This window comes from the organism of the source record quoted next, unplaced genomic scaffold, assembly GCF_019419815.1.
Source record: "Pyrus x bretschneideri cultivar Hongxiangsu unplaced genomic scaffold, Pyrus_bretschneideri_v1 Contig58, whole genome shotgun sequence".
Taxonomy (NCBI): Eukaryota; Viridiplantae; Streptophyta; class Magnoliopsida; order Rosales; family Rosaceae; genus Pyrus; species Pyrus x bretschneideri.
In genome coordinates, this window is record NW_025999796.1 from 2,148,365 (window position 1) to 2,174,414 (window position 26,050).

The 26,050-nt window shown below is 38.1% G+C and overlaps 3 protein-coding genes across 3 annotated transcripts; all 3 read left to right on the forward strand.

The window, feature by feature from the left end:
• The first annotated feature begins 2,046 nt into the window (after positions 1-2,046).
• On the forward strand, positions 2,047-4,541 carry LOC125471161 (F-box/WD-40 repeat-containing protein At5g21040). Its single transcript, XM_048571289.1, has 2 exons — positions 2,047-2,204; positions 2,489-4,541. Exon 2 carries the CDS (start codon positions 2,617-2,619, stop codon positions 4,318-4,320), a length of 1,704 nt encoding a protein of 567 aa, XP_048427246.1. The 5' UTR covers positions 2,047-2,204; positions 2,489-2,616; the 3' UTR covers positions 4,321-4,541.
• Positions 4,542-9,297: 4,756 nt separating this feature from the next.
• Positions 9,298-12,402, forward strand: LOC125471165 (GDSL esterase/lipase At1g71250-like). The gene is made up of 3 exons (XM_048571298.1): positions 9,298-10,803; positions 11,247-11,927; positions 11,998-12,402. The coding sequence occupies exons 1-3, from the start codon at positions 10,488-10,490 to the stop codon at positions 12,270-12,272; spliced, it is 1,272 nt and encodes a 423-aa protein (XP_048427255.1). The 5' UTR covers positions 9,298-10,487; the 3' UTR covers positions 12,273-12,402.
• A 277-nt stretch (positions 12,403-12,679) lies between these two features.
• Positions 12,680-14,450, forward strand: LOC125471167 (geranylgeranyl diphosphate reductase, chloroplastic-like). The gene has a single exon (XM_048571307.1). It carries the CDS (start codon positions 12,757-12,759, stop codon positions 14,107-14,109), a length of 1,353 nt encoding a protein of 450 aa, XP_048427264.1. The 5' UTR covers positions 12,680-12,756; the 3' UTR covers positions 14,110-14,450.
• Positions 14,451-26,050: the final 11,600 nt, after the last annotated feature.

Sequence of the window (26,050 nt, forward strand, 5' to 3'; positions counted from 1 at the left end):
ATAAATAAAATCATTAATAAAACGATACCTAATTAATTGAAAATATATAGTGACAATTTGTTTTTTGAAAACAAAGGACACAATAGGTCTATGACAGTTAACAATTCTCTCACACGACGCTAAAGTTGTGCGACAATTCATCATTTTTTGTTGGCGGCGCGTTAAGGCCAACTTCATGGCCTAAAACCTATAATTCCCCTTCTATTCTCTCCCAATCTATTCCAACCAAGTTTTAATTTGGATATAAAACCTAAAACTTAAAAAAAAAAAAAAAAAAAAAAAAAAAAAAAAACAGATATAGGCCAAGATTAGTAGTGGAGCCCCCATCCACATGGGTGTGTCTCCCACTTGTCTGCCAATAAAATTGAACCCAATGGCTCTTTTGGTTGATCAGCGGCTCACATTCAAATAATTGTTGGTTATCCAATGGTCCACATTTAATTTAATTAATATTTTTGTTTTATATTTATAAATTTATTGAATTCAACGACCGAAATCAAATATGATCAAATCTAACGGTAAAAAAAAAAAAAAAAAAAAGATCTAACAACCCATATTTAAATTCAACAGTTAAAATAATTATAAAAAATTATTTAACTCAAAATTCACCCAAAAACTCTATAAATACCTATATATTTGTTGAAACATCCACACAAAACTCACTTTTCTCCTACAATTCTTCCAATTTTTCTTTCTACCATCTTCCAAAACCATGTGTTTGCTCATTTGTCTTGTGTTTATACATCTCTATCATGTGTTTCATATTCTTATGTAGTGCATGTTTCATGAGTTTCTTGTGTCGGTTTAGTAATTTTTCAATATTTATCAGAATTTAAATATTTTTAGGTTAAAATGTTCATAAAATTAATTTAGGATAGTCTACATAATTTTTTTAAGTTAATTTTTAAAAAAAATTAGCCTAAATTCATTCTTTAATAATCTGGGGCTAAAATTTTAGGCCAGAAATGTTAGAGCAGAAAAGTTGTTTAAAAAAAAAAAGAAAAAAAAAACCACTCTAAGTACTTCTACTTTAAACTTAAAGCAATTTTAAAAATTTTGCCAAAATACCATAATTTACGGGAGTGTATTCAATTGAGAATTTAAGAGGCTTTAATGGATTTTTATGGAGTTTAATTGATTTGTAAAGATTCCATATAAAATTTTGATTCAATTCCCTCAAAATCTCATGGGGAGATGTGAGATTTGTGGATGCTTAAAATACACTACGAAATCTCTCCAATTCCCTTTAATTCATCAACTTTCTCAAATTCTTTAAAATCAATTTCTAATTGAATACATCTAGAATGTTATAAACTTCTTAAAAATCCTAATTGAATACACATGAATTTCTAAATATTTTAATAAACTATCTTAAAATTTTAATTGAATACAACTTGAATTTCAGAGATTCACTTAAAATCCTAATTGAATACCCCTAGATTCATTAAAATAATTAAAATCCCTCAAAATATCAATTGAATACACCCCCTTTAAACTGCAATGCTTTTACTTCTTAGGGGGCACTTTGACTTTCCCAAAAGCACATTCAAACAAACTCGAACTTTTTGTATGATTGTATTGGCTTTAATATGACCTTTAGTTATGTTGATGCGACTCCTTTGTATTATGAGAGATTTTTCAAATTGACGTAACATGGCTCGATACACTAACTAGATCTCTCATTTTCAATCAATCGTTTTGGACCATGTTTTTAGCACAATGAAAAATTTCTTTTACAAATGAGGTGGCCAGCAACTCAAGCCCACATAAAATAAATATATTCTTACTTAAATTACGAGTTTGATACTTAATTAACAAAAGATGAAGCCAAAATTTTTCTAGTAGAAAACTAAAGAAACAACAAATATGAATAATATTAGGTCTTCCTTTTCAATATTTTTCTCCTTTGACAATATCCCGTGAAGATGCTAATCATGCTATAAAGCCGGGTCTGGAGTGAATCGGTGGATCCTATTAAGCACACGGATCCGTACGGTCGGTCTTATTACGGAAATGTTGACAGCCCTCATCCCAACCGCTCATCTCTCCGCAAATCCTACGGTCCCTAAATTATCAATCCCCTCGTGTTTCAACCATCCATAACCCTATTCTTTTCCTCTCGTTTTCCCTGTCCCCTCCAAACCCAAAGCTTTCCCTTCCTTCTTCTTTCCTGTGAATTTTTCATACCTGCGTGCTCCTCCAAGGTACTTTCGAAACTCAACATTTATTGAATTCCCAATCTCTCAGCTTTTTTTTTTTTTTTTTTTTTTTTTTTTTTTTTTTTTTTGGTAATTATTTTCATGATTTGATCTTGTGGGTCTCAATTGGATCCAATAATCTTCTGTTTATCATATTCCGTCTTTGATTTTGTTCAATTCTGCCCCTTCTTATTCCATATGTTTTATTCATTGTTTCGATTTTGTATTATTCCAGTTTTGATTTGTAGGGTTCACTCTCCAACTTTTAGGGATTTTTTTTTCTTTTGCAGGATATCGATTTTGGATATTAGGGTTCGTCTCTGATTAATTATAGATTTTGATTTCGGGGTTTGTGTAATTGGAGGTGTTGGGGGTTAAGAGAGTTTCCTAAAATTCAAGGTCAGGGCCATATCTTTTTATGGAATTTGAATGCCAATTGACTACTGAGGTTTCTAAGAATTTGTGTGACTCTGTAGACAATTCGTATCGACGGAAAACTGAATCGAATCAATTCAATTCTAGCCCGGAAGCTGAAAACTTTGGCATTTCAGAACAACCATTAGATTCCAATACTGAAAAGGGGAAAACTTCAATTCAAAAACCCACACCAACCAAGAAGCCAAACTCCGATATTTGTGGTTCGAAACAATTTTTTTCTAGTGATGTCGTTCCTCATTCTCGTAGAACAATCACCGACCTTCCTCCAGCTTTGTTATCCGAAATTCTGAATTTCCTTGACCCAAAAGAGCTAGGCATAGTTTCGTGCGTATCAGCTTATCTCTGTAAGCTTGCGTCTGAGCACCATGTTTGGAAGGATTTTTATTGTGAGAGGTGGGGAACTTCAACTCTTCCAACACCTTTGGGAGCAGGAGTCTCTGACGAGACATCATGGAAGGAGTTTTTTGTTGAAAGGGAGTTTAGGAGTAAGACCTTTATGGGACGCTATAGCATTGATGTTATGTATGGCCATACTGAAGCTGTTCGAACAGTTTTCCTTTTGGTTTCCGCAAAGCTCATATTTACTGCTGGGTATGACCAAACTGTAAAAATGTGGAAGATGGAAGAAGGATTGTTGATTGCTTCTTCAAGATCTCTTGGTTGCACCATGCGTGCAGTTGCTGGAGATACAAAACTCCTGGTTGCTGGTGGTACTGATGGGTTTATCCAGTGTTGGAGGGCAGTGGAGGGCTTTCCACACTTGTTTGATATTAAGGGTTCTCAAAGCCAGAATGCCGAGTTTCGGCTATGGGACCATGAGGGGCCCATAACTTCTCTTGCTTTGGATCTGACTAGGATTTATAGTGGTTCCTGGGACATGACTGTTCGTGTATGGGATCGATTTTCACTAAAGTGTGTAAAGGTTTTGAGGCATAGTGATTGGGTGTGGGAACTTGTGCCTCGTGATCTTACAATTGCTAGCGCATCGGGTTCAGATGTTTATATTTGGGATACTAGTAGCGGCAGACTGATGACCATTATTCATAAAGCTCATGTTGGTAACACCTATTCTTTGGCACGAAACCTCACAGGGGATTTTCTATTTACTGGAGGGGATGACGGTGCAATACACATGTATGAAATCACTAGTCATGATCTCGAGACTAATCCAGTACTTGTTGCCACATGGGTTCCTCACTCAGGCCGTGTCTATTCCCTTGCATTTGAATTTCCATGGCTTGTTTCTGCTTCTGCTGATGGTAAACTTTCGCTAATTGATGTAAGAAAGCTTCTAAGGACTAAAAGGCGTGCTTCAGATAAGAGTTTCTCATGTGTTAAGCATGTGGTCCCAAGCACTGTGGAACCCCCACAGAGGATGTTACATGGTTTTGGGAAAAATCTTATGTCAGTGGACATTGGTGCTGATCGTATTGTATGTGGAGGTGAGGAAGGTATTGTTAGAATATGGAACTTCACAGAAGCTTTGGAGATTGAGCGGAGGGTTCGTGCTTCAAGAGCAATACGGTTGGAGAATAGGATGAGGCGGCGTAAGCTCCACTTAGAGAATATCAGCAAAACCAGTAGGAATGATCAATGTTTAGTTGCAGCCAAGAAGAATCAAGTCACTGGTGACAGGAGTGGTTGGCACAGTAAACGTGCATTGAGCAGCAAGCTGAAGTCGTAGTAGCAGATAACAGTTACCTTGTATTGTATGCTTCTAAACTTTACTACTTTTTTTCCTTTGTTAGGATGTTTATTTAACAATAGAATACAATTTATGGTTTAAGCAGGTGAGCAGACTAATTGTAGATTTCTCATTCTGCAATTGGATTTAAATTGTTCGTTGTTAGATAAACTTTATACGTGTTGGTTTAAGTATAGTGTTGAAAGCTTTTGAGACTTGAATTTTGGCTCTCAATCATACGGAGATTTCTTCCGTTATACCGAGTAAGTGATGTTAGTGTGTGGAGGGGACAAACTTACCATTACTTTGGCTTAAAATCTCTGTTGACTGTTGATGAAGTGACAGAGGCACTTTCATGTAAAAATTTGCACGATGTTTCGCTCAGTGATTGCATTTTACGTGACAGTGTATGTCATACATTATGGATCCCCATATAACGACATGACTTGCACAAGACTGTCTTTCTTGTGCAAGTCGTGTCGTTATATGTGGTCATGAATTTTATTAATAATAAGCATAGTAGACAAGGATGTACGTACAGTTCATCATTCTTACCCGAATGACTTCTCATCCGTGACGACGCTCATGTGATAACATTTTGTCACTGCAAAACTTGCATCAACTCTTATCATAGCCACTGTTTTAAAAATCTCCGCCTAGGTGCTAGGCGCTAGGTCACCACCCCGATTAGTCTCTAGGCGTTGTTTTTAATATTTTCTAATACTTTATAATTTATATGTCATTACATGTTGCAATTTATGCATTCCAATACAATTATGTATGTTTTTTAAGTATAAATAAGCACTTATTTATACAATATATAATACATTTACTTAAATCCATCTGGGCGGGGACTAGGTCCTAGCGTGCCGTCCGACTATTGCTTAGCGCTTTTTAAAACCTTTATCATAGCATGATTCATCTTTTATATGACCAGGAAAGGTAATACTTTTGTGGAAACGTTGCATGTCTTATTTTATCAAATTACAAGTTTTCTCAGAAACAAAATGTGCCAACCTAAAATAGTTGACATATTGTGAATCAAACTAAGCTGCCTGTTTTTTTCTCTCCTCGCGAGAGCCTTTCTCTCCGTTTTGTGAGTGTCTCACTATGTGTGAGCTTTCAAATTTCGTCAAGTAATTTAGCCAGGCCCTCGCCTTGGCAAGGGTTGGTGGCAGCCCCTTTTCTTTCTTGCTTTCCTTTTCTTCCATCTTTATCCGCCTAATATCGGCCACGTTCTCCGGCCCAATTTTCTTCATTCCCCCAAACCTCCTTGCCTTTGATTTAACTGCCCCTAGGCCAAGATCGGAAAGCCCCATTTCTCATCCCTCCATCCCCCAACTGTCCGATGTGCAACCACCTCTTTCCGTCGCTTTTTGCGACTTTATTGGGCTCCAAACCTTGTGTTGGATTGGGTTTTTTTTTCTGCTAAGGAGGTCCATTATTATGCTTTGTGCTTTACTTGTGTATGGACCTCCAGTTGTATAATTTAGTTTGTGTTGGTAATAAAAATTATCTTTGACCGAGAAAAAATAATTTGACTTTGGTTTTGGATGATCGTAGTCCATTTTTGGAAAATTTTCAGATTCTCTACTTAAATTTTGCTATTTTTAAAGTTTGTTGACGAAAATTTGTGTCGCGCTTGAAGGTTAGAAGATGGAATGAAACCGAAAATAGTAGGACTAGAAAGGATAAATCTTTTGCCTCCACTTTCAATGTCTTGAAATAGTAAATTGCCCATTATAATTCAATCCTCCAGACAAAATGAGGCTTACGTCGATGTCTCTCGTGGTTAGAGAGCAAAAGAGGGATGCTCGTCATATGGCTAACCCTTGGTCAAAGGCTTTCTATGGGGGATTTAAGCAGGGCCGGCCCAAGTCTAGTGTGGGCAGGACGACCGTCCGAGGTTCAAAATAATTGGGGACACCAAAATTATTAGGGCGCTATATTTATATATGTTTTCATAAGAGTATAAATTTATAAAATTTGGTTCAATGGCAAAGAAGTTTAACTAGGACTGGTGGTTTTGTCATTTGAAATTAACGAGGAGGTCTTGGGTTCAAAACACGGTGTGTTTATTTGTTTTTCAATTTTTACAAATTTCGTTTCATAAGAGTATAAATATATAAAATTTGGTTAAATGATCAAGAAATTTAATTAGAATCAATGGTTTTTGTTGTTTAAAATTAATGAGATATCCTAAGTACGAAATGCTAACTGTATGTTTATTCTTTTCAATGTTTACGAATTTTTGTTTGGTTGTTAATTTATTTTTAATTAATAGCTAGTAGCTATGTGGGTTGTTATTTTTAAACATTTGTTCCTAATCTTCTACAAAGAGTAATGCGTAGACCAAATTTTACAAATCCATATAACGTGTCATCAAAAAGTTTAATTTAGTACCAATTTATTACTTCTACATATCAATTAAAGACTCAAAAATATCATTATTTTTTTAGTCCCACATTGACAAGGTTAGTTGTAAAATCCCATATCACCCAGGGGAGTGATCCTTATATGTATATTCCCATTCTTACCTAGTGCGAGGCCTTTTGGGAGCTCACTGGCTTCGGGTTCCATCGGAACTCCGAAGTTAAGCAAGAAGGGGGCTTGAGCAATCCCATGATAGGTGACCCACTGGGAAGTTGCTCGTCAGTTCCCAAAAACAAAACCGTGAGGGAATGGTAAGCCCAAAGTGGACAATATCGTGCTACGGTGGTGGAGCGGGCCCGGGAAGTGATCCACCCCGGGCGGGGATGTGACAATTTGGTATCAGAGCCTAACCCTGGTCGCGAGTTTGCCGACGAGGACGTCGGTCCCCTAAGGGGGGTGGATTGTAAGATCCCACATCGCCCAGGGGAGTGATCCTTAAATGTATATTCCCATCCCTACCTAGCACGAGGCCTTTTGGGAGCTCACTGGCTTCGGGTTCCGTAGGAACTCCGAAATTAAGCGAAAAGGGGGCTAGAGCAATCCCATGATGGGTGACCCATTGGGACGTTGCTCGTGAGTTCCCAAACACAAAACCGTGAGGGAATGGTAAGCCCAAAGCGGACAATATCGTGCTACGGTGGTGGAGCGGGCCCACATTGTCCAGGGGAGTGATCCTTATATGTATATTCCCATCCTTAGCTAGCACGAGGCCTTTTGGGAGCTCACTGGCTTCGGGTTCCATGAGAACTCCGAAGTTAAGTGAGAATGGGGCTTGAGCAATCCCATGATGGGTGACCCACTGGGAAGTTGCTCGTGAGTTCCCAAAAACAAAACCGTGAAGGAATGGTAAGCCCAAAGCGGACAATATCGTGCTACGGTGGTGGAGCGGGCTCGGGAAGTGATCCGCCTCGGGCCGGGATGTGACAATTTGGTATCAGAGCCAATCCCTGGCTGGAAGTGTGCCGACGAGGACGTCGGGCCCCTAAGGGGGGTGGATTGTAACATCCCACATAACCCAGGGGAGTGATCCTTATATGTATATTCCCATCCTTACCTAGCACGAGGCCTTTTGGGAGCTCACTGGCTTCGGGTTCCATGGGAACTCCGAAGTTAAGCAAGAAGGGGGCTTGAGCAATCCCATGATGGGTGACCCACTGGGAAGTTGCTCGTGAGTTCCCAAAAACAAAACCGTGAGGGAATGGTAAGCTCAAAGCGGACAATATCGTGCTAGATGGTGGAGCAGGCCCGGGAAGTGATCCACCCCGGGCCAGGATGTGATATTAGTAAATAAGAAAAAACACCTCACAATTTATACAAAAACACTTTAAAAGTTCAAATGGAAAAGAAAACTCATATCTATCTACTTGTAAACCTAGAGTTTTTTTGTTCCTTCTCACGATACAAAATAAATTAGTTTTTCCTTGTTTCTAAATTATTAAGTTTAAAGTGTTTTTCTAAGTATAATTTTATCGATATCTTACGTGTGAAAACAAATAATTTTCTTATATAAAGTGAGGGTACATTTTTTTACGTCGCACCGGGCCTCAAAAATCTCTAGACCGGCCCTGGATTGAAGTGACCTCCATCCTTGGATAGCTATTTGTTTATTATAAATAAGGTTGTAAATAGATTTCCACATATATTTAAATAATATTATCTATTGTATCTTTATTTAGATTTCAATATGTTTTTACGGTTTTAAACTTGCAGCATCGTGTGAGCAATTTTTGCTAATTAAAAACTTAAAACTAAAGATTTACCTCAAAATGAATTAAAAAATGCTAAAAGAAATCTAAAAAACTGATCAATGATGTTCATTATCTGTAATACTAAATAAAAACTCATATAGGCCCGTTCCGAGCCCGTGTTGAACCTAGAGACCCTGCACGACCTACCATGCCAAGCACAGTTGCCTAGGCTAGTCCTAGCTAACTTAAAAGCTTGTATTATACAAAATAAAATTTCAAAGTTAAATGAAAAAGTACCAACAAAGCAACATGCTAAGGAAGCATTCTTAATCAACAGGCCCCGTACCTGTTGGAGTAATCCTTGTGTTTATTTTTTATGCTTTGTAAGTGTGTTTAAGTCTTTATTTTGTAAGTTTGTTCTTTGAAAATAAAACTTCATGTTAAACTCCGATAATTTGATTTTAAATACAAAGTAAAGTACAGCATTACAAACAAACATAATTAATTAAAAATAAAAGGTGAATGTAGAAAATGGTTGAATATTTATACAATAAAAATAAATAATTTCTTCCTAATTTTTTTATTTTTTGGTTTTCCATTGTTTTCATATTTAATGGTTAGATTAATTTTGACTGTTAGATTTTTTTTATTATTGAATTTGATAGCCTTTAAAGTGCCACAAGGCACATCAAAACTTTTCCAAATTTTTTTTACCGTTGGAAATCCAACTGTGCAAATCATGAAAGCATTGAAAATCTAACAACTCTCATCTCACCACGTTAGTCAGCAATTGGCACAATATTTGGACATGCAGCTTCAGAAGATGTTATCCCACCCGCTGAATATGTGTGTAGTTTACATGCGCCTGACAAAAAAAAAAGGAAGCACATGGATGACGTCATAATATGTTGGCCCACCGATTTGAGACGGAAGCCTGGCTCAAATTGTTTAGGCTTTTGGCTGGGCATGTGGCCCACGAATTGCCCTTCACAAAATGGATCGATGGAACCGTGGAAGTAATTTTTGGGCAAAAGAGCAATTTGGCAGCCCTTTCGTCTGCCTTTTGGGTAACGACTGGACTTGCTCTAAGGATCTTTGCTCGCCCGAAACTTTTTTTTTTTTTTTCTTCTTCATGTGTGTGGGTAAATCTCAGCCTTTCACTTTTGAAGAAAAATGTGCAAGGAGAATTTCTATACAATTAAGAGCACTATCAATCAAGGATGGAAAATGTTTGAGAAGAGGCGCCATTTTATTTGGTTGAAAAACTCTTCCGTGTACGTGATTTAAAATATTCATCTTAGCTAAGAAAATGGAAATTTAAATTCTTGACTGTATATTTTGGAGATGAATCACATTAGATAAAGGGAAAAGTAAATGAGATACTAAATTTATATTTCTCTCATTGAAATAAAGCTCATATTCATGAAGCTGCTGACAATACTTACATATATTTAATGCAATTAATATTTCATGAAAATGTAAAATTAGATGCAAATAAAGGATTTGACTACAATAGTTACATGTATTTAATACAATTGCTATTTGACGGTCAGATATATTCATATAAACATATGTATTTAATACAAGTACAATCTGACCGTTAGGATGGTTAACGGAGGAAAGTCATGACTGATCAAATGTTAAAAATGCCCTAGAAAGCTAGGGTGTGACAAAAACCCAATTACTTTCTAAATGAATGCATTTTTTTCTAACAACCAAGTATATCCAACATTTTATTCAAACAACTAAGAACGATGTATAATTGACAAAGTTAAGGGGAAACAATACAAAGATAATAATTCAAGAAATCTTGTGCGTCTGTAAATTTTGACAAAAAGTAAAAACCCAGTGCCTGCACCAGAAAAACATGGGCAGCTGACCTCCCTTTTCTCTGGGCATGTATTTCATGCCTATCGCCTAACCTATCCCTCATTTGCTTATCCTTGTCCACCTACACACCATCAACACTCGTTTTCTCAACTCAACTTATAGATTTTTACAGAGGCAACAATTCAGTTCAATTCAAGAATTTAAGCAGCGCAGAAGATGAGCGGGACGTTGAGCACAAGGAACAAAGCAAAGATGACGGGGTTGGATAGCGCGAAGCCGCCAAAAGGGTCGATTCTGGTTCATCTTCTTGCCCTCTCAGTGATGGGTTTCGTCGTTACAGCTCACGGGAAATTGCCTGAGGTTTCGGCAGTGCAGAATTATCCCCCAAATGCGCCCCCTGCATTCTACATTCTTGGGGATTCCTCTGTCGACTGCGGAGACAACACGCTGTTTTACCCACTCGTTCACAGCTTTCTCTCCTTGTATTCCTGCAACGGTTCTTCTGATGCGAGCCTCATTCCTCATCTTCTCGGTAAATCTTACTACTCTCGCTCCGTCTCCTTTCTTTCTTTCTTTCTTGATTTCGTATGTGATGCTCTGTTTCTTGGACTTCAATTTCTTCTCAATTTTCAAGTAATCTGTGTTGAGCATTTTTCTGATTTGATTTGATTCAGCTTTCTTGAGAATTGGACTGCATATTTCTTGTTGGAATTGAAAACCCATCATTGTCTTGCCAAAACCCGTACAAGTACTAGTTTTGTTTCTCTGAGTTACCCAACTCCGGCAGCTTCAATTTGAATCTGCCCATGCCCACTCTACTGCTAACCCGATCCTAGTAATGAACAAGGTCTCGACTCTCAAGTGTCAAAACCTCTCAGGCCAATAGTAATACAGCACATCCGAAATTGCAGCATATTGCTTCATATGATCCTCCTAAGAGTCTTTTTTGATGAAATGTTTTGTGAAACACGACAGCTGGGAAGATGGGGATGCCGAGTGTCCTACCATTCTACAGCCAACAAAACGGATCCATTGATGGAATACTAAGAGGCCTCAACTTTGGTTCGGCACAAGCAACTATCATGAACCCTAGCGGCCAGAGCTACCAGTCCATAAACCAACAACTCCGCCAAGTTTTCGATTCAATGCAGCTCTTACAACTGCAGCTCAGCCAGGATGTAGTTCTCCATTTCATCAGATCATCCATCTTCTACCTCTCCTTTGGCAAAGACGACTACATCAACCTCTACCTACGCCACGCCTCCTCCTCCTCCGGCGCTGAGAAACCCAAGAACAGTGACCAGGAATTTTCCCACATTTTAGCAAATCAGATGATACATGTCATAAGGAACCTGTACGACATGAATGTGAGGAGGATCATATGCATGGGGATATTGCCTTTGGGATGCACGCCGCGTATGTTGTTCGACCACCACAATTCCAGTTCCACCAATTCCAATTCTGAACCTGGTGACAAAGAAGACGATGATGTCCGGAGTGGATGCGTGGAGGAGATCAACGAGCAGGTCTCGGAGTACAACAAAGTGCTGCACCAGCAGATAGGCAAGCTCCACGCAGAGTTGCCGGATGCACATATAGTGTTCTGTGATGTGTACAAGGGAATTAGAAAGATCATAAACAACCCGAAACGCTACGGTACGATTACAATTGCCAACTCTTTCTAATTCCATACATTTCAAACGATTGAATGAATGAATGAATGCAGGATTTGAGGATGTGAAGAGTGCTTGCTGTGGGTTGGGCATGTACGGAGCAGCGATCGGATGCCTTTCGAAAGAAATGGCGTGCCAACAAGATTCAAGCCATGTGTGGTGGGATTTGTACAACCCAACCAAGGGAGTCAACTCCTTGCTTGCTGACTCCGCCTGGAACGGCTTTCCCCTCTCTCGCATTTGCCGCCCTACCACCATCCAGGAATTACTTTCCACCTCCACTACTACCGCCGCCGCCGCTGCTCCGGTCTCGCATCCTCCCACTTGAATTCCTAAATTTCAAATTGAAAATTAATAGGGCTTGATGTAATTGTAGTGATTCCACACTCCTCTGTTCAAATGTGTTGCAAATTGCAATATAAAATTGTAAAAAATCGAAAGTTTTAAAACCCCCAACGTTCACATGTGTCGGGGAGGGATTTAAGAATACAGGACTTTAACAAAACTCTCAGCATTGTTCATTTTTAACGAATAATCACATTTATACCTTTAAAAAGAGTTTTTCATTAAAAGGAAAATTCGTTAGGAGATTAAATTTATAAACTAAATAATATGTCACCCATAAGAATAAACTTATTTATCAAATTTTTAAGTAATCATCCATTCATCAACTTTTATGTCTTTTAGTTTTCAAAATTTTACCTCCAAATTTAATTTATTTAGCATTACTCGGATTTAATATTCAATAGGCAACCAAAAGCATCTCTCTCACACTCTTTGACTCGCTAGCTCGCGTTTTACCCACAAAAACAATGGCCTCAGCAACTCAAGCGACCTTGAGCCTCTTCGCCGCTCCGCTGCCGGCCAAACCCCGCTCTCTCACCATCCGATGCTTAAAGTCCACCACTAGGACCACCAACCCACCCATCGTCGGCCGGAAGCTCCGAGCCGCCGTGATCGGAGCGGGCCCAGCTGGGTCCTCTGCTGCTGAGGCCTTGGCCGCCGGCGGAGTGGAGTGTTTCATGTTCGAGCGGAGCGGTCCGTCCACCGCGAAACCATGCGGCGGAGCGATCCCTCTCTGCATGCTTGACGAGTTCGACATCCCATCCCACCTCATCGACCGCCAAGTCACTCGCATGAGGATCTTCTCCCCTTCGAATCTCGCCGTCGATTTCGGCAAAACCCTCCTCCCCCACGAGTTCATCGCCATGCTCCGCCGCGAAGTGCTCGACTCCTACCTCCGCACCCGCGCCCAGTCGCGCGGAGCCAACCTTATCTCAGGCCTCGTCACGGATCTCGAGGTCCCCACCTCGGTCGACGCGCCGTACGTGATCAGCTACACGGCGGACAACAAGCGGGAGTCGCTGGCGGTGGACGTCGTGATCGGGGCGGACGGCGCCAACAGCCGAGTCTCCAAGTCCATCAAAGCCGGGGACTACGCGTGCGCCATTGCGTTCCAGGAGAGGATTAAACTCCCGGACGATAAAATGGACTACTACCAAGATCTCGCCGAGATGTACGTGGGAAACGACGTGTCGCCCGATTTCTACGCGTGGGTTTTTCCGAAGTGCGACCACGTGGCCGTGGGGACTGGCACGGTGTGCTCCAAACAGGATATTAAGGTGTTCCAAAGGGCAATTAGGGCTAGGGCCCATTCTAAAATCAGCGGAGGGAAAGTGATCAAAGTAGAGGCCCATCCAATACCCGAGCACCCCCGACCAACACGCGTTAGAGGACGTGTGGCGTTGGTTGGGGACGCGGCCGGGTATGTGACGAAATGTTCGGGGGAGGGGATATACTTTGCGGCGAAATCAGGCAGATTGTGCGGCGAAGCGATCGTGAAGGCGTCGGAAGGAGGAGAGAGGATGATCAACGAAGGGGATTTGAAGAGGGAGTATTTGAAAGAGTGGGATGACAAGTACATTACAACGTTTAGGTTTTTGGATTTGTTGCAAAAGGTGTTTTACGGGAGCGACGCGGCGAGGGAGGCGTTGGTGGAGCTGTGTGGCGACGAGTACGTGCAGCGGATGACGTTCGAGAGTTACTTGTACAAGAAGTTAGCGGATGGGAATAGGTGGGAGGATGCTAAGATGGTTTTGAATACTGTTGGGAGTTTGGTGAGGTGTAACATTTTGGGCAAGAAAATGCAGGGTTTGAAGTTGTAGTAGGGTTTAGGGATAGGGTAATTTAGATTTGGTTGCCTTAATTGGCCTCGCATGTTTGATTTCATTTGGGTCAATTGTGGTGTGGTGGGATTTATCAACTGCTTTCTTCTTGTTTGATTTCTTCATAGGTGAATTTAAGTGTGTGTGGTTGTTTAATTCCAGTACTTGAAGGTTTTGTAGCCGGTGACGGTTTAAGGAGGTAATGCCGTCTATACACTTTCCTGCAAGTTCAATATCCTTCTCCCTACGCTATTGTCTGTCAAAAAGAAGGTAATGAAATTTGTACGCTGAGATGTGCACTAGCAAATGAATTATTTCCGATTAAAACGGAATTGTTATTACACGCATGACTGATTGGTTTAGTGATATAATCTTCACTTTGTTGAAAAAAAGTAGTTGAGAGTGTTTTAAAAAAGGCAACTTGGAGTCACCTTCTACCAGAACTTAAGACAATCCCATTCTGCGAGCTCCAATGAGGCAACCCTGGGTGCTGAAACTTCAGTACAATGGACCAATTGGAATAATAAAACTAGCAGCGTCCTTCATGTTCATCAAAATTAACTTTGTAAGAGCTAGGAGAACAACTCAGGTGAGTTGGATGGTCAACCTAACTCTAACCCAACCTTTACAATTCGAATTTGGGTTGAGTTTGGCCTTACTAGAGTTGGGTTCAAATTCGTCCAACTTTATTGAGTTCAATTTTATAATACCTTATTTGCATGATTTTTCAAATTTTGAATCAAATAATGTCAATCTTAGTTCAAATTTCATTTATACATCACTTTTCCAACAAAAGGTAAAGCAAACAACCTCGAGACTATTTTTGATGTTTCAACCATGCAAAGTTACTGACCAATAAAAAAAATAAATAAATAAATAAAAAACCATGCAAAGTCAAGAGTTACAAGATGTATACCAAAACTTTTGTAGACATGTAAAATTTGTTGCATACAAATGATGCATCACAAATGGACAAGTCATCAAAGGCATGTGACACAAATCAAGCAAAGAAAGTACAAAACCTTCCCAAAAGTCAGCAAAAGGCAGAAAATCCCTCTTAAAATCGGCAAGGGATTGCTCACAAAATATGCAAGAAAGCCTTATAATTCCGTCAAGCAAGGGAAAATGGTTGAAATTAAGACACAAAACATGCCTAAATTCTCCCATGGACAAATCAAGACACAAATCAAAGCCAAATCCATCCAAAGGCAAGCTTTGGGAAGTCTATAAATACAAGGTCCCCAAACACAAATAGAGGTCGACAATTTCTACGTTGAAGGGTTGAAATTCTCACACAAGGAGAGCCTCTGCCAAATCTTTGAAGACTAATACGCTGCCAAAGCTCTCTTCAAAGAACGTACAACCAAAGCCGAAGCTTTCTTTCAACCATAGCCGAAGCATTCCCCTGAAGAATTAACAAGCACTTGTGCCGATTCCTTCAAGACTTTGTTGCAAGCTTAAAACTTGTAACGACGTTCGATTCAAGATCAAGTCACTAAGACCCTTGAATCAACAAAATCCCACATCAACATCACATTTGCCGCAGGTCATACATAAACCTAGAGGTGAAGATTATCAATGAATTGTTTCAAGCTTAAAACTTGAAGCAATCGTTCAATCATTCATCTGAGATCAAGTCATTGCAACCCTTGGATCAACAACCTACGCATCTAGATCCAATTTGAAGACTAAATCAGAGGAAAATTGTAAACAGAGATTGTAACCCTACAAATTCATCAATACAAATCTACTTTGTACACGTGTTCTCGTTTCATTTGTTACAGAATTTTTGTGTTTACACATTTGGCACGCCCGTTGGGACATCTCTGTCTCTCATCTCTATCTTCAAATCCACAAAAAGCACAAATGGCATCAAGAAAAGATCAAGTTGTTCCTGCAACCAACGCGAAGAACTAGAACATCATCGTTGCAAGTGGTGGCACTTTAGGCATTACAACCCGAAGCAAGGCAAGAGCTCTCTCTGTCATGCCTTCCACCCCTACACCAAACCTACCGAATGAGCAAGAGCACTCGAGGCACGAGCCTGTGATCACCTTGGCCTCACTAAGGGCGCTAAGGGAAGAAAGCTCGATGAGGTGTTTTGAGTCCTTGATTTTCGATGTCGACTCAAGCAGCAACTTGTATCCCATAGCCAATTGGTACGACTTCCATCGAGGAACAGCTGGCTCAAATGAATAAAGCAATTGCAAGGCTAACAAGGCATGTGGAGGAAAAGAACTTGCAAATTGCAGCACTCGTCAACCGACTTAAGGCGTATCATGACGAAAAAGTTGATCGTGACCCAAAGGTTGATCTATAAAAGAAGGAAACTGATGAAGATGAGGAGCCTCCGATGGAAAAAGTTGAGGAGAGGCTAGACCAAGCAACGACGCTCATGGGATCTCTCTCTATCCAGCAGTTGCAGGAGATGATCACTAGCATGATCAAGACGTAGTACGAAGGAAGCTCACATGACTCCGTATTGTACTCAAAACCCTACTCCAAAAAGATTGACGCCTTGAGGATGCTAAGGGGTTATCAACCACCCAAATTTATGCAATTCAATGGAAAGGGAAATCTTAAACAACATATTGCCCATTTCATTGAAACCTGGAACAATGTTGGGACGGAGGGAGACTACCTCGTCAAGCAGTTCGTGCGCTCGCTGAAGGGTAACGCTTTTGATTGGTACACCAACCTCTGGCCTGAGTCCATCTAGGACCATCTTGAAAAGAATTCCTCAACTTCTTTTAATGCACCCGCCGCATCGTAAGCGTGCTGGAGCTGACAAGTACGAAGTAGTGGAAAGATGAACCTATCGTCGACTACATCAATAGATGGCGTTCATTAAGTCTGGATTGCAAAGATCGGCTTTCTGAAACCTTCACCATTGAGATGTATGTTCAAGGCATGCATTGGGGACTACATTACATCCCCCAAGGCATAAAACCGAGAACATTTGAGAGCTGACAACTTGATCCCATGACATGGAGCTAAGTATCGCCAATCATGGGAAGAAGAAGCCGATCACTGACTTTAAAAAGGATAAGGTGTTCGCCCCAAAGCTAGACAAGACTGGGAAGAAGCCCATCAAAGAAGCTTTTACCATCCATACTACCCCAATTAAGACCTCATCCGTGCCCGTAAAGATCTCCTCCAAAAATAAAACGAAGAAGATGAAGAGAGGTGAGCTTTCCTACACCCAAGATAGACAAAAAAAAATAAAAAATAAAATAAAAAATAAAAAATAAAATTAAAAAAAAAAACACCTTAAGGGAACTGGAGCAAAAGACGTACCTTTTTCTGAACTTTGATGTGGCTGCAATGCTAGACGAATTACTGGAAAAGAAGGTGAACGAGTTACGTAAATGTTGAAGGAAAAATTGTGAAGAACAAGTTCATTTGAGCAACATCTACAACATGCAATTAACAATTAAAGACGGAATCATGCTTGTATGCACTCAAAACAAAACTTTACCCATGAAATTCAAAGCCTAGTAGTTATGATGAACCAATACTCAACTCAAGATCTAAGAGAAATAGTTTAGATTTCTTTATACCTTTGAAACACCTCTTTGCTTAGCAAAGGTTAATCACCCATGTGAGAGCCTTCTTTCCTTTGTCACCTTGCTCCTTGGCTCCATGGATGTGGATGGAGGAACTTGGCTTCTTGGCTCCATGTCTTCTTGGATATGGATGGAAGAATTGGGTTCTCCAAAAGTCCCCAAAGTTAGAGACCTCCAAGTTCCGACACCAATGATGGTTAAGGAAGAAGATGAGTGACCATGGAAGAGTTAGATGCTAGTAAACTCTCCCATGGTGGCTGGCTGTTCTAGAGAGAAAAAGAGAAAGAGTTATTCTCACTTTTCATCCTTAGAAAACCCTTATAAGGATGAAGCAAAGATACCCTTTCTATGCTTTCAACTTTTGTGTGCTTCTTGAACCAAAAGGCCCTTCATCTCTCTATGGCCGGTTTTCCCAAGCCTTTGGGCTATTTTCGGCTTCTTGAATTTTGGTTGTTAAGTTGTCATACAACTTAAGCTAATGGGCTTGACGATTCAAAGCCCATTAGGCTTTAAGGCCCAACACTAACTTAAGGTTTAAAACGAACTTATTCGTTTGATTAATTAACATATTAATTAATCCTTACCATAAACAATTAAACCATTTAATTGTCCTTACTCATCTTCGTCAAATTCTTCAAACATTACCTTACATAGTGTGCGATCCATTAGGTTCCTTTTAGTGAGGTAGTGGGCAATTAGAATTCTTCAAATCGATTGTGAATTGAAATTTCCTTTCAATTCTCCCTTTAGTGATTATACACCTTTAGGGCTTCCACAAACCATGAGTGACACCTAGCAATATGTCATGGCTATCCAAGCTAATCAAAAGAGGTTGGAGAACCTATTCAGTTTAGGATTACAATGTAATACGGTCTTTCTTTAATACAATACTCTTGACCGCATTGTTTGGTTTGATAGTTTATTCATGTCTACTATCCAATGTGATTCTCTTACTTAGATGATTACCTTGAATGTGATTTGGAACAACTTCCTAACTCTTATTCATACTCTGGCCAGAGATTCTTAATCATATCATAGAGTATTCTCCCTCAAATAGTTTGAAGGTTAGAGATCCCTTGTTATGCATTCACCTGCCTCCATGACTAAGTGGCTTAACCTCAACTATGCCGTGGACACCTTCTTACAGAGTGAGTTTGACATAGTCAAAGATCAAGGACCTAACCACAAGACAACTATGATGCCTTAGGTCAAAGGACTACTTTGCATTATCCCAACCATGAGTTCTCATGTGACATGAGTATGAGAACTCCTTGTTGATTGCGTTCAGTGGATTCATTCTCTATTGAGCACCTACATGCTTGTCTTGGTGTTAGTGAGTCGAGATCAGTCACTCTTCCTAAGAGAAAACATAGCATGTATTGATCTTGATGGACTGTCAATGCCCAAATGGTAATCCTGTGATCAAGAATGTTTAGGATATGTATTCGAAAGAGAATGGTCTCATGAATCTAACTTCTTTAGATCACATTCTCTCAATTACATATTCCTTTGACTTATCGTTTAAGCATATAGCCTTTATATGAGATGACTTTAAATAATAATCTTTGCCCTTTATATTAAACTAGATTAGTTTTAGGGCACATTTCCCACAATCTCCCACTTGCACTAAAGCCGATCAGCTTGGTCATCATTGATGATTCCTCTTCTGAATTCATTTCAAAAATGGCTGAGTAGTAGGCCTAGACAATGGATATCTATATGTCACCATTATACATGATTCTCAATCATGTGGTTCAGTCTCTCATTTGAGTTTGGATCTTGATGAGACCTTGATTCCCTGACTTGAGCTATCGCCCTATTAGTGTCGTAGTGTCGGCACACTAGAGACACTTTCTGGTTGGAACTGAATGGAGAGTTCATAAATGAACTTTCCTATCCAAAGAACAATGTTGTAAGCTTCTATATGGCGATACATTTTGCATGCACAATGAAACACATTAAAGTCATTACTTTTAACGTTTCCACCCAAGTATCTCTTTAGTCAAAATAAAGAGATATCCAATTATCTCTTCATTAATAATAAAGAGACATCCAATGATGGATACAATATTAGATTCATAATCTAATACATTTATGTTTCCATTGCATTACTTTAATTCTTCCTCATTCTTAAGGAATCTATCCTTCAGTATTTCCTAAATACTTAAGGATTCACTTGACAGTTGTCATGGTTCTGATCTTGGGCTTGCATTGATATCATCTTGTGCCGATCTTGGTACAACTCATATCATATTTTTCATACTATCTGAAATACATAATTTACCTTTCTACGTATGCATAAAGGATTCTATTTATGCATTATTTCTTTGGGAGTCAAAGGCTACATTCCCTTTGAGAAGAGCAACTTCCTAGTCTCACTAGAATTGTCTTTTTGATTGAAGTTTATCATCATATGAGAAACTTCCTAGCATCATTTGTCTTTCATTAGGGATAGATATAATCCAATTTATCCTGAAATCTATCATTATAGATTTCCATTCAATGCATATAGACTATGTCTCCCATATACATTACATCATTATAGAATGTTTAAAGTCATAACTTTAACGAATAAGAATTCCTTTCATTTCCAAAATTAATATATCACATATATATATATATATATATATATATATATATTCAAATTTAGGAATATGATTAACTCCCACTAATCTTTTGTAAACCTAGTAAACAAAAGATTCATTTACATCTTAATGAGAAATCAAACTATTTGATCTTTGTCTCATAAGATACTTATAGCTCCCACTAGCGTTCTAAGATTCATGATGGATGGATCTCTACAACTTACATGTCTTGTGATTCCTAGTTTTAGACATATATTATCAAGACTATCTTGATAATGGTTTCGAAAACCCATATTAAGTCCAAACATTGAATCACCGTTTAGTTGTAGCTAGCAATCTTCGAATTAATAGAAACCAAGACTACGTCAAAGATGGTTTCTTCCAAGTCAACCAATCTCATTGATTGTAGTCACCATAAGCTACCAATTAGCTATGAAGGTTTCATTATTTCGGGTCAAATGGTACTATACCATTTCCTTGAGTATATGTTGTACATACACTCAATGTAGTCATAAGGATTTTCATTCTTATCTCTTTTGAATTAAGGGGTGTAACTCTATGACATAGTCATAAAGTTCAAACCATTCAACTGAGATGGTTTATAAATCATTCTCAACTACCTTGGAGCTTGTGGTGTAGGAACTAGGTTGTTATATTTGTTGATTATCATCCTATCTCTCAAAGAACCCATTCTTTGATTTCTATCTCTCGTTCATTTGCTCTATCTTAGGCAAATCCTATTATAGAATTACAATGAACTACCCAACAAATAACATTTGTTAGTTGGTTTATAGAAGTGATATCCAAATGTTAATTTAAGGATATCCCACAAGATTATTCTCAAACAAATATTGCTTATTAGCACACAACCCCAAATCTTAACACGCTTAAGACTTGTCTTTCTTTCGAACTACATCCTATGGAGTCATGAAAATTTTGGAAGATCTTCTAATTAACATTCATATTGTCTTAGAAGTATATATCCTATATATGGGTATTTGATGCTACTTTCCTTGATGTCTTTCAAGGAAACTCTTCTAAAATGTTATTTTTCCTTGGATCAAATCTAAGGAGGTAAATACTTTAGACGTCTTACTCATCAACTTACATTCTTTAATTCTTTGAAACCTTTTGCAAAGTATTCGGACTTGTGTGTAATCAAAATAAATGATAGTCCAACCGATAACGATCTTTGGTGAATGTCATACAACATGAGTAGTATTATGTTATGGACAAGTTCCACTAATATCTAAGTGAATTAACCTCAACAACTTTGTGATTCTTTCTCCTTTTCAAAAGAATAAAGATTCAAACATTTTGCCTCTATACAATTTTAACAAGAAGGCATTGGATCCGGATCTAATGATCCAAAGCATCTATCTATGACCAACTTGTAATTTATGTTTTAGAGGTGTCACAACTCAGTAGGGTTAGTCACTACCTTGTAACCTTTTGGGTTTTAAGCATCATTATATTCTAAACAGTTAATACTACCGCATCATCTCTACAATATAGAGACAATTAATCGGATTACTATAATCCAATCATTCATTAATAAAGAACAATATTTTGTCAAGAAAAACATTTATCCATCTCTTAAAACTATAGTGATGGAATTAAGTTCCTTATTCAAATTTGGAATGTAAAGACAATCTTTGGTTTTCCAATTTCTTTGGTAGTTCATATGAGGAAGTAAGTACTATTTGCTTTCGCAAAGATCTATATCTTTATCCACGTTCCAAATGTGAAGTACTTTCTCTTCTCTCATCAATCTTCTACTTCTTTATTAGTCACTCTTTTACAAGGATTGCAAAACATAGTTACTAATACAGAATCAAACATTCAAGTAGGAGAACTAACTATTTTGAACTATTCAAGAACAATTTAAAACACCTACGAAAGGTGTGTTCTAGACACTTGCAAGACATTTCTTGCAAATACCCCTTCCAATGTCCATCCTTTCATAAAGAAAGTTTGTTCCCTTGGAGTTATTTTGCCTTCTTCATTTGACTTCTCCAATGACTACAATAGTCATAATCCCTAAACTCCCACTGTCTCTCTTGAAACTTATTTCAATTGTGTTATACACATCAAACGATTTGGAGAGCGTCTCTTTAAACTTCTTTCAATTGTGTTAATACACATCAAACGATTTGGAGAGCGTGCGGTTATAGTTCACTATATAATTTACTATACACTTAGTGAACCATTTGGATAAGGATACAAATGTGAAGTCTTAGCCTAGTTTCCATCTCGTGAAGTGGTTTAACACTTCAACACTCAATGATTCAAAATCATCGTAAGTCCATATTGATGGACTATTTTTGTTAACCAACCATCTTGTTCTAAACAAGATTACAAACATTCAAGAGTTGTTCAAGGCAATTCTCATTTCTTCATAAAATAATTTGTAAGTGAAGAATCATGGCACATAAAGTGTCCATGCTCTTGTTCTTACTTCTCAAGTTCCTTGTTCATTAACAAAGAAACAAGCACTAGTGTTTGCGTTAACTAAGGGTTGTTCAAAGCAACTCTTATTTCTTCATACAACGATTTGTAATGGAAGAATTGTGACGCTAAAAGTGTTGTCCTCTTTATGATAGAGTTATCTAACATGTTCTTCCAATGATACATTATCAATAGGAAGATTGTGAGGATGAGACTACATAGGTACATTACAATCAAATCAAGACAATCTATGGGATTGTGGCACCAATTACGGAAACTAAAGCCTTCGGATTTTCTTTGTCAAGTTTTGGATAACGTTTGCAAAAATATCGGTAAACAAATACATAACGAATATAAATTGATTGATTTTAAGTCATTTAATCCGAGTCTTTAAACCAAATAACACCACCCATTATATTTGGCAAATTCCATATCCCTCATTGGAATTCGAGAGTTTTGGAAGAAACTCTTAGTAGGGTATGGGAGACTCACCATTACCAAGCCCACCTTAGAAGAATATCATATTGGCTAGCAACAATAATGATGAGAGGATAACGCATTAGCTATTTACAACTTTTGTAATTACCCATCTGGTTTGGCCTTTAGAGAATGATGCCTCGGAAGAATATCTTATTGGCACCATTGCACTTAGTTAAGTCATTCCCACCATGATAGTTCAAGTAGGGGTTTAAGAATGGCCTCAGAAGAATATCATATTGACCATACTCGTTGCCTATCTTCACTTCATCATATGTTTATAGGCTTCTCCTGAATGTAAGCACATACTTTGTATACCCCAGAACCGGATGAATACGGTGTATGAGTCACAACGATTGGAGCCTACCATGGTGGAAAGCCACGAAAGAGTGTTCAAAGCACTCTCACACTTATCAACTTAATAATGGTTTGGTTGAGGGTTTTTAGGTCTCATCACATATAAGCTTGCATTTTAATCTCATTAAAACAATTTTGATCCTATTACAACTATTGGTCCATGTGATTGTTTTAGTAGTATATGATACTCCCACTATGCTTGTAAAACTGTTTTTAAAGCAAGAGTATATGGTACTACTAACATAAGTTTTGCATTCATTGATGGATTATATAGTTGCCTTAGGACCTTAGGATGACTATGAACCTTTGATTCGATCCAACATGAGCCTAGTGTTGGATCTTGGTATAGGAATGGTGATTGATTTTAGTTACGCATTTAATCACATTAAGGCCTGTTTTCTTATTGGGCGTTGGACACTACTACTCCAATTTCATGCATATCAAATAAAACAAAAAATGACTACCTTAAAGTAAAGAAGAGCTTATGCTCTTTTATAACATTTTGATCAAAACAAATTACTTTAAATTAAAGAAGAGCTTATGCTCTTTTACAACATTTGATCATATCAAATTATAACCAAAATCTAATCTACATAGCTCAATTATCGTAGGCTTAGGTTCATAATCACCATTTCTTTAATTAATTAATGCTTTAACTAATTAAACTTGAATGCAACATTGTCATTTGGTTTTTGTATCCATAGAATTGATTTAGATGGAGCTAAATGAAATGAAAATCCAATTCTCATTTAAAGATACAAAGCTATTTTGTTCTCAATTAATTTGGGCCAAATGCAATAACCTCAACTTTTGGGCTATATTGCAAAACATAAACTTTTGAGGTCACTTTGTAAAAACACAAAAGTTCACTACTTCTTGTAATTATAACTAGAACCCAAAAATTTCAACAAAAAAAAAAAAAAAACCTTCATTAAAGGAGCAAAACAATTTGTCCTTTAGTGATTTTGGGCCTTTACGTAAAAACATAAACTTTCGGGTCAAAGTACAAATACACAAAAGTATCAAAACTTTATATAATTGCCTAAAAGCCCCCCCAAGTACCCTACTTTAATAGGGTGGCTGGTCATGGTAGTGTGAATGAGTTGATTTGTGGTTTGAAAGGTGATTGAAAGTTGTAAGTGATTGGTATGGTGTGCATAGTAGAAAAGGTATAGGTGTAGTTTGAAAAATCATACCATCCATCACTTAACAAAAACAAATAAATAAACAAACACCTTTATGAATCAAAACAACGAACTTTAGTTCTTGGTTATGAACATAACAAGAACAATGAAGAACATCCATGAAAACCCATAAGAGCTCCATGAACATTTTTCACCTAAAGACACCCCAAAACCTCTCAATCTTAAGGGAAATATCATATTAGCATACTAGGGTACTTAGGGGTTTCTAATGTCACTTTAAAACATTTTTAACAAGACAAACAAGAACCCAAAAAATCCATGGCCGAATTTCCCTAAACAAAAGGCACCAAATTTTAGCTCCAAAATTCATGCTCATATGAACTACATCTATGATAGGAGCATATTTATGCTACTTAGCTATGTTGTTTCTTTGCATTTAGTAAGCTAATTGCTACTTATTATAGTGTTTTAAGCTATTTTCGTGTGTTTGTAGGTTCTAATGGCAAAGTAGGCAAGAAAGTGCATTTTGGAGCCATTTGGAGCAGTTTTGGGCATGGAATGGATAGCTCAACTATGGAGCAAGGTGGATGGACGAAATTGAAGTCAAGAGAGGCTAGGAACATGCTATAAATCTAGAGAAACAAGTTCAAATACAAAGAAGATAAGGAAGGAGCAAGAAATAAGGACCATTATCCAACCTTATCATATCCTAACCAACCTTATCCTTTCCTAAATCTAGCATTATCCTATCTTATCTTATCCAAATCAGTTTATGCCTTAATTCTAGCTATTTAGAAGGGATTAGTTATACATTTATATACATAACTCAGATTCTAGAGATCTTATCCCTTGTGTGGGGTGCATATATGTCATTCCTTGGTGGATTGGGAGTTGTAATCTCTCTCCTACATCTTTGCCGCATGTATGGTGATTTAGAGTCAGAAATATGTTTTAAAACATCCTTTCTAGAAGCCTATTCCTGATCCTAATTGAATGTCGCAGGTTCTTAACCTTTTCCCTCTTGATTTTTGCCAAACCCTAGTCCTTTTCCCATTGGATTGTGCAATCATTTTCCTTCAGAAATTGTGCAAGACCTAGCCTATAAATACAAGCCTTTGCCGCTCCATTCACTCATTCATTCATTCATTCATTTATACATTAAGCCATAATTCACACCACATCACCCTAGTGCCGTAGCAAGGAAGAAAGGAGAAAAGGACTTGTGCAATCTGCCATCCAAGGGAGTGCCATGCATGCCATTGGAGTGTGGAGCGTTCCTGGGTTCTTTCTATCGTTAGTTTTAGTTTGATGTTTATTTTAATTTGGTTTTCAATTATGATGAACATGTGGAACTAATTTCTTT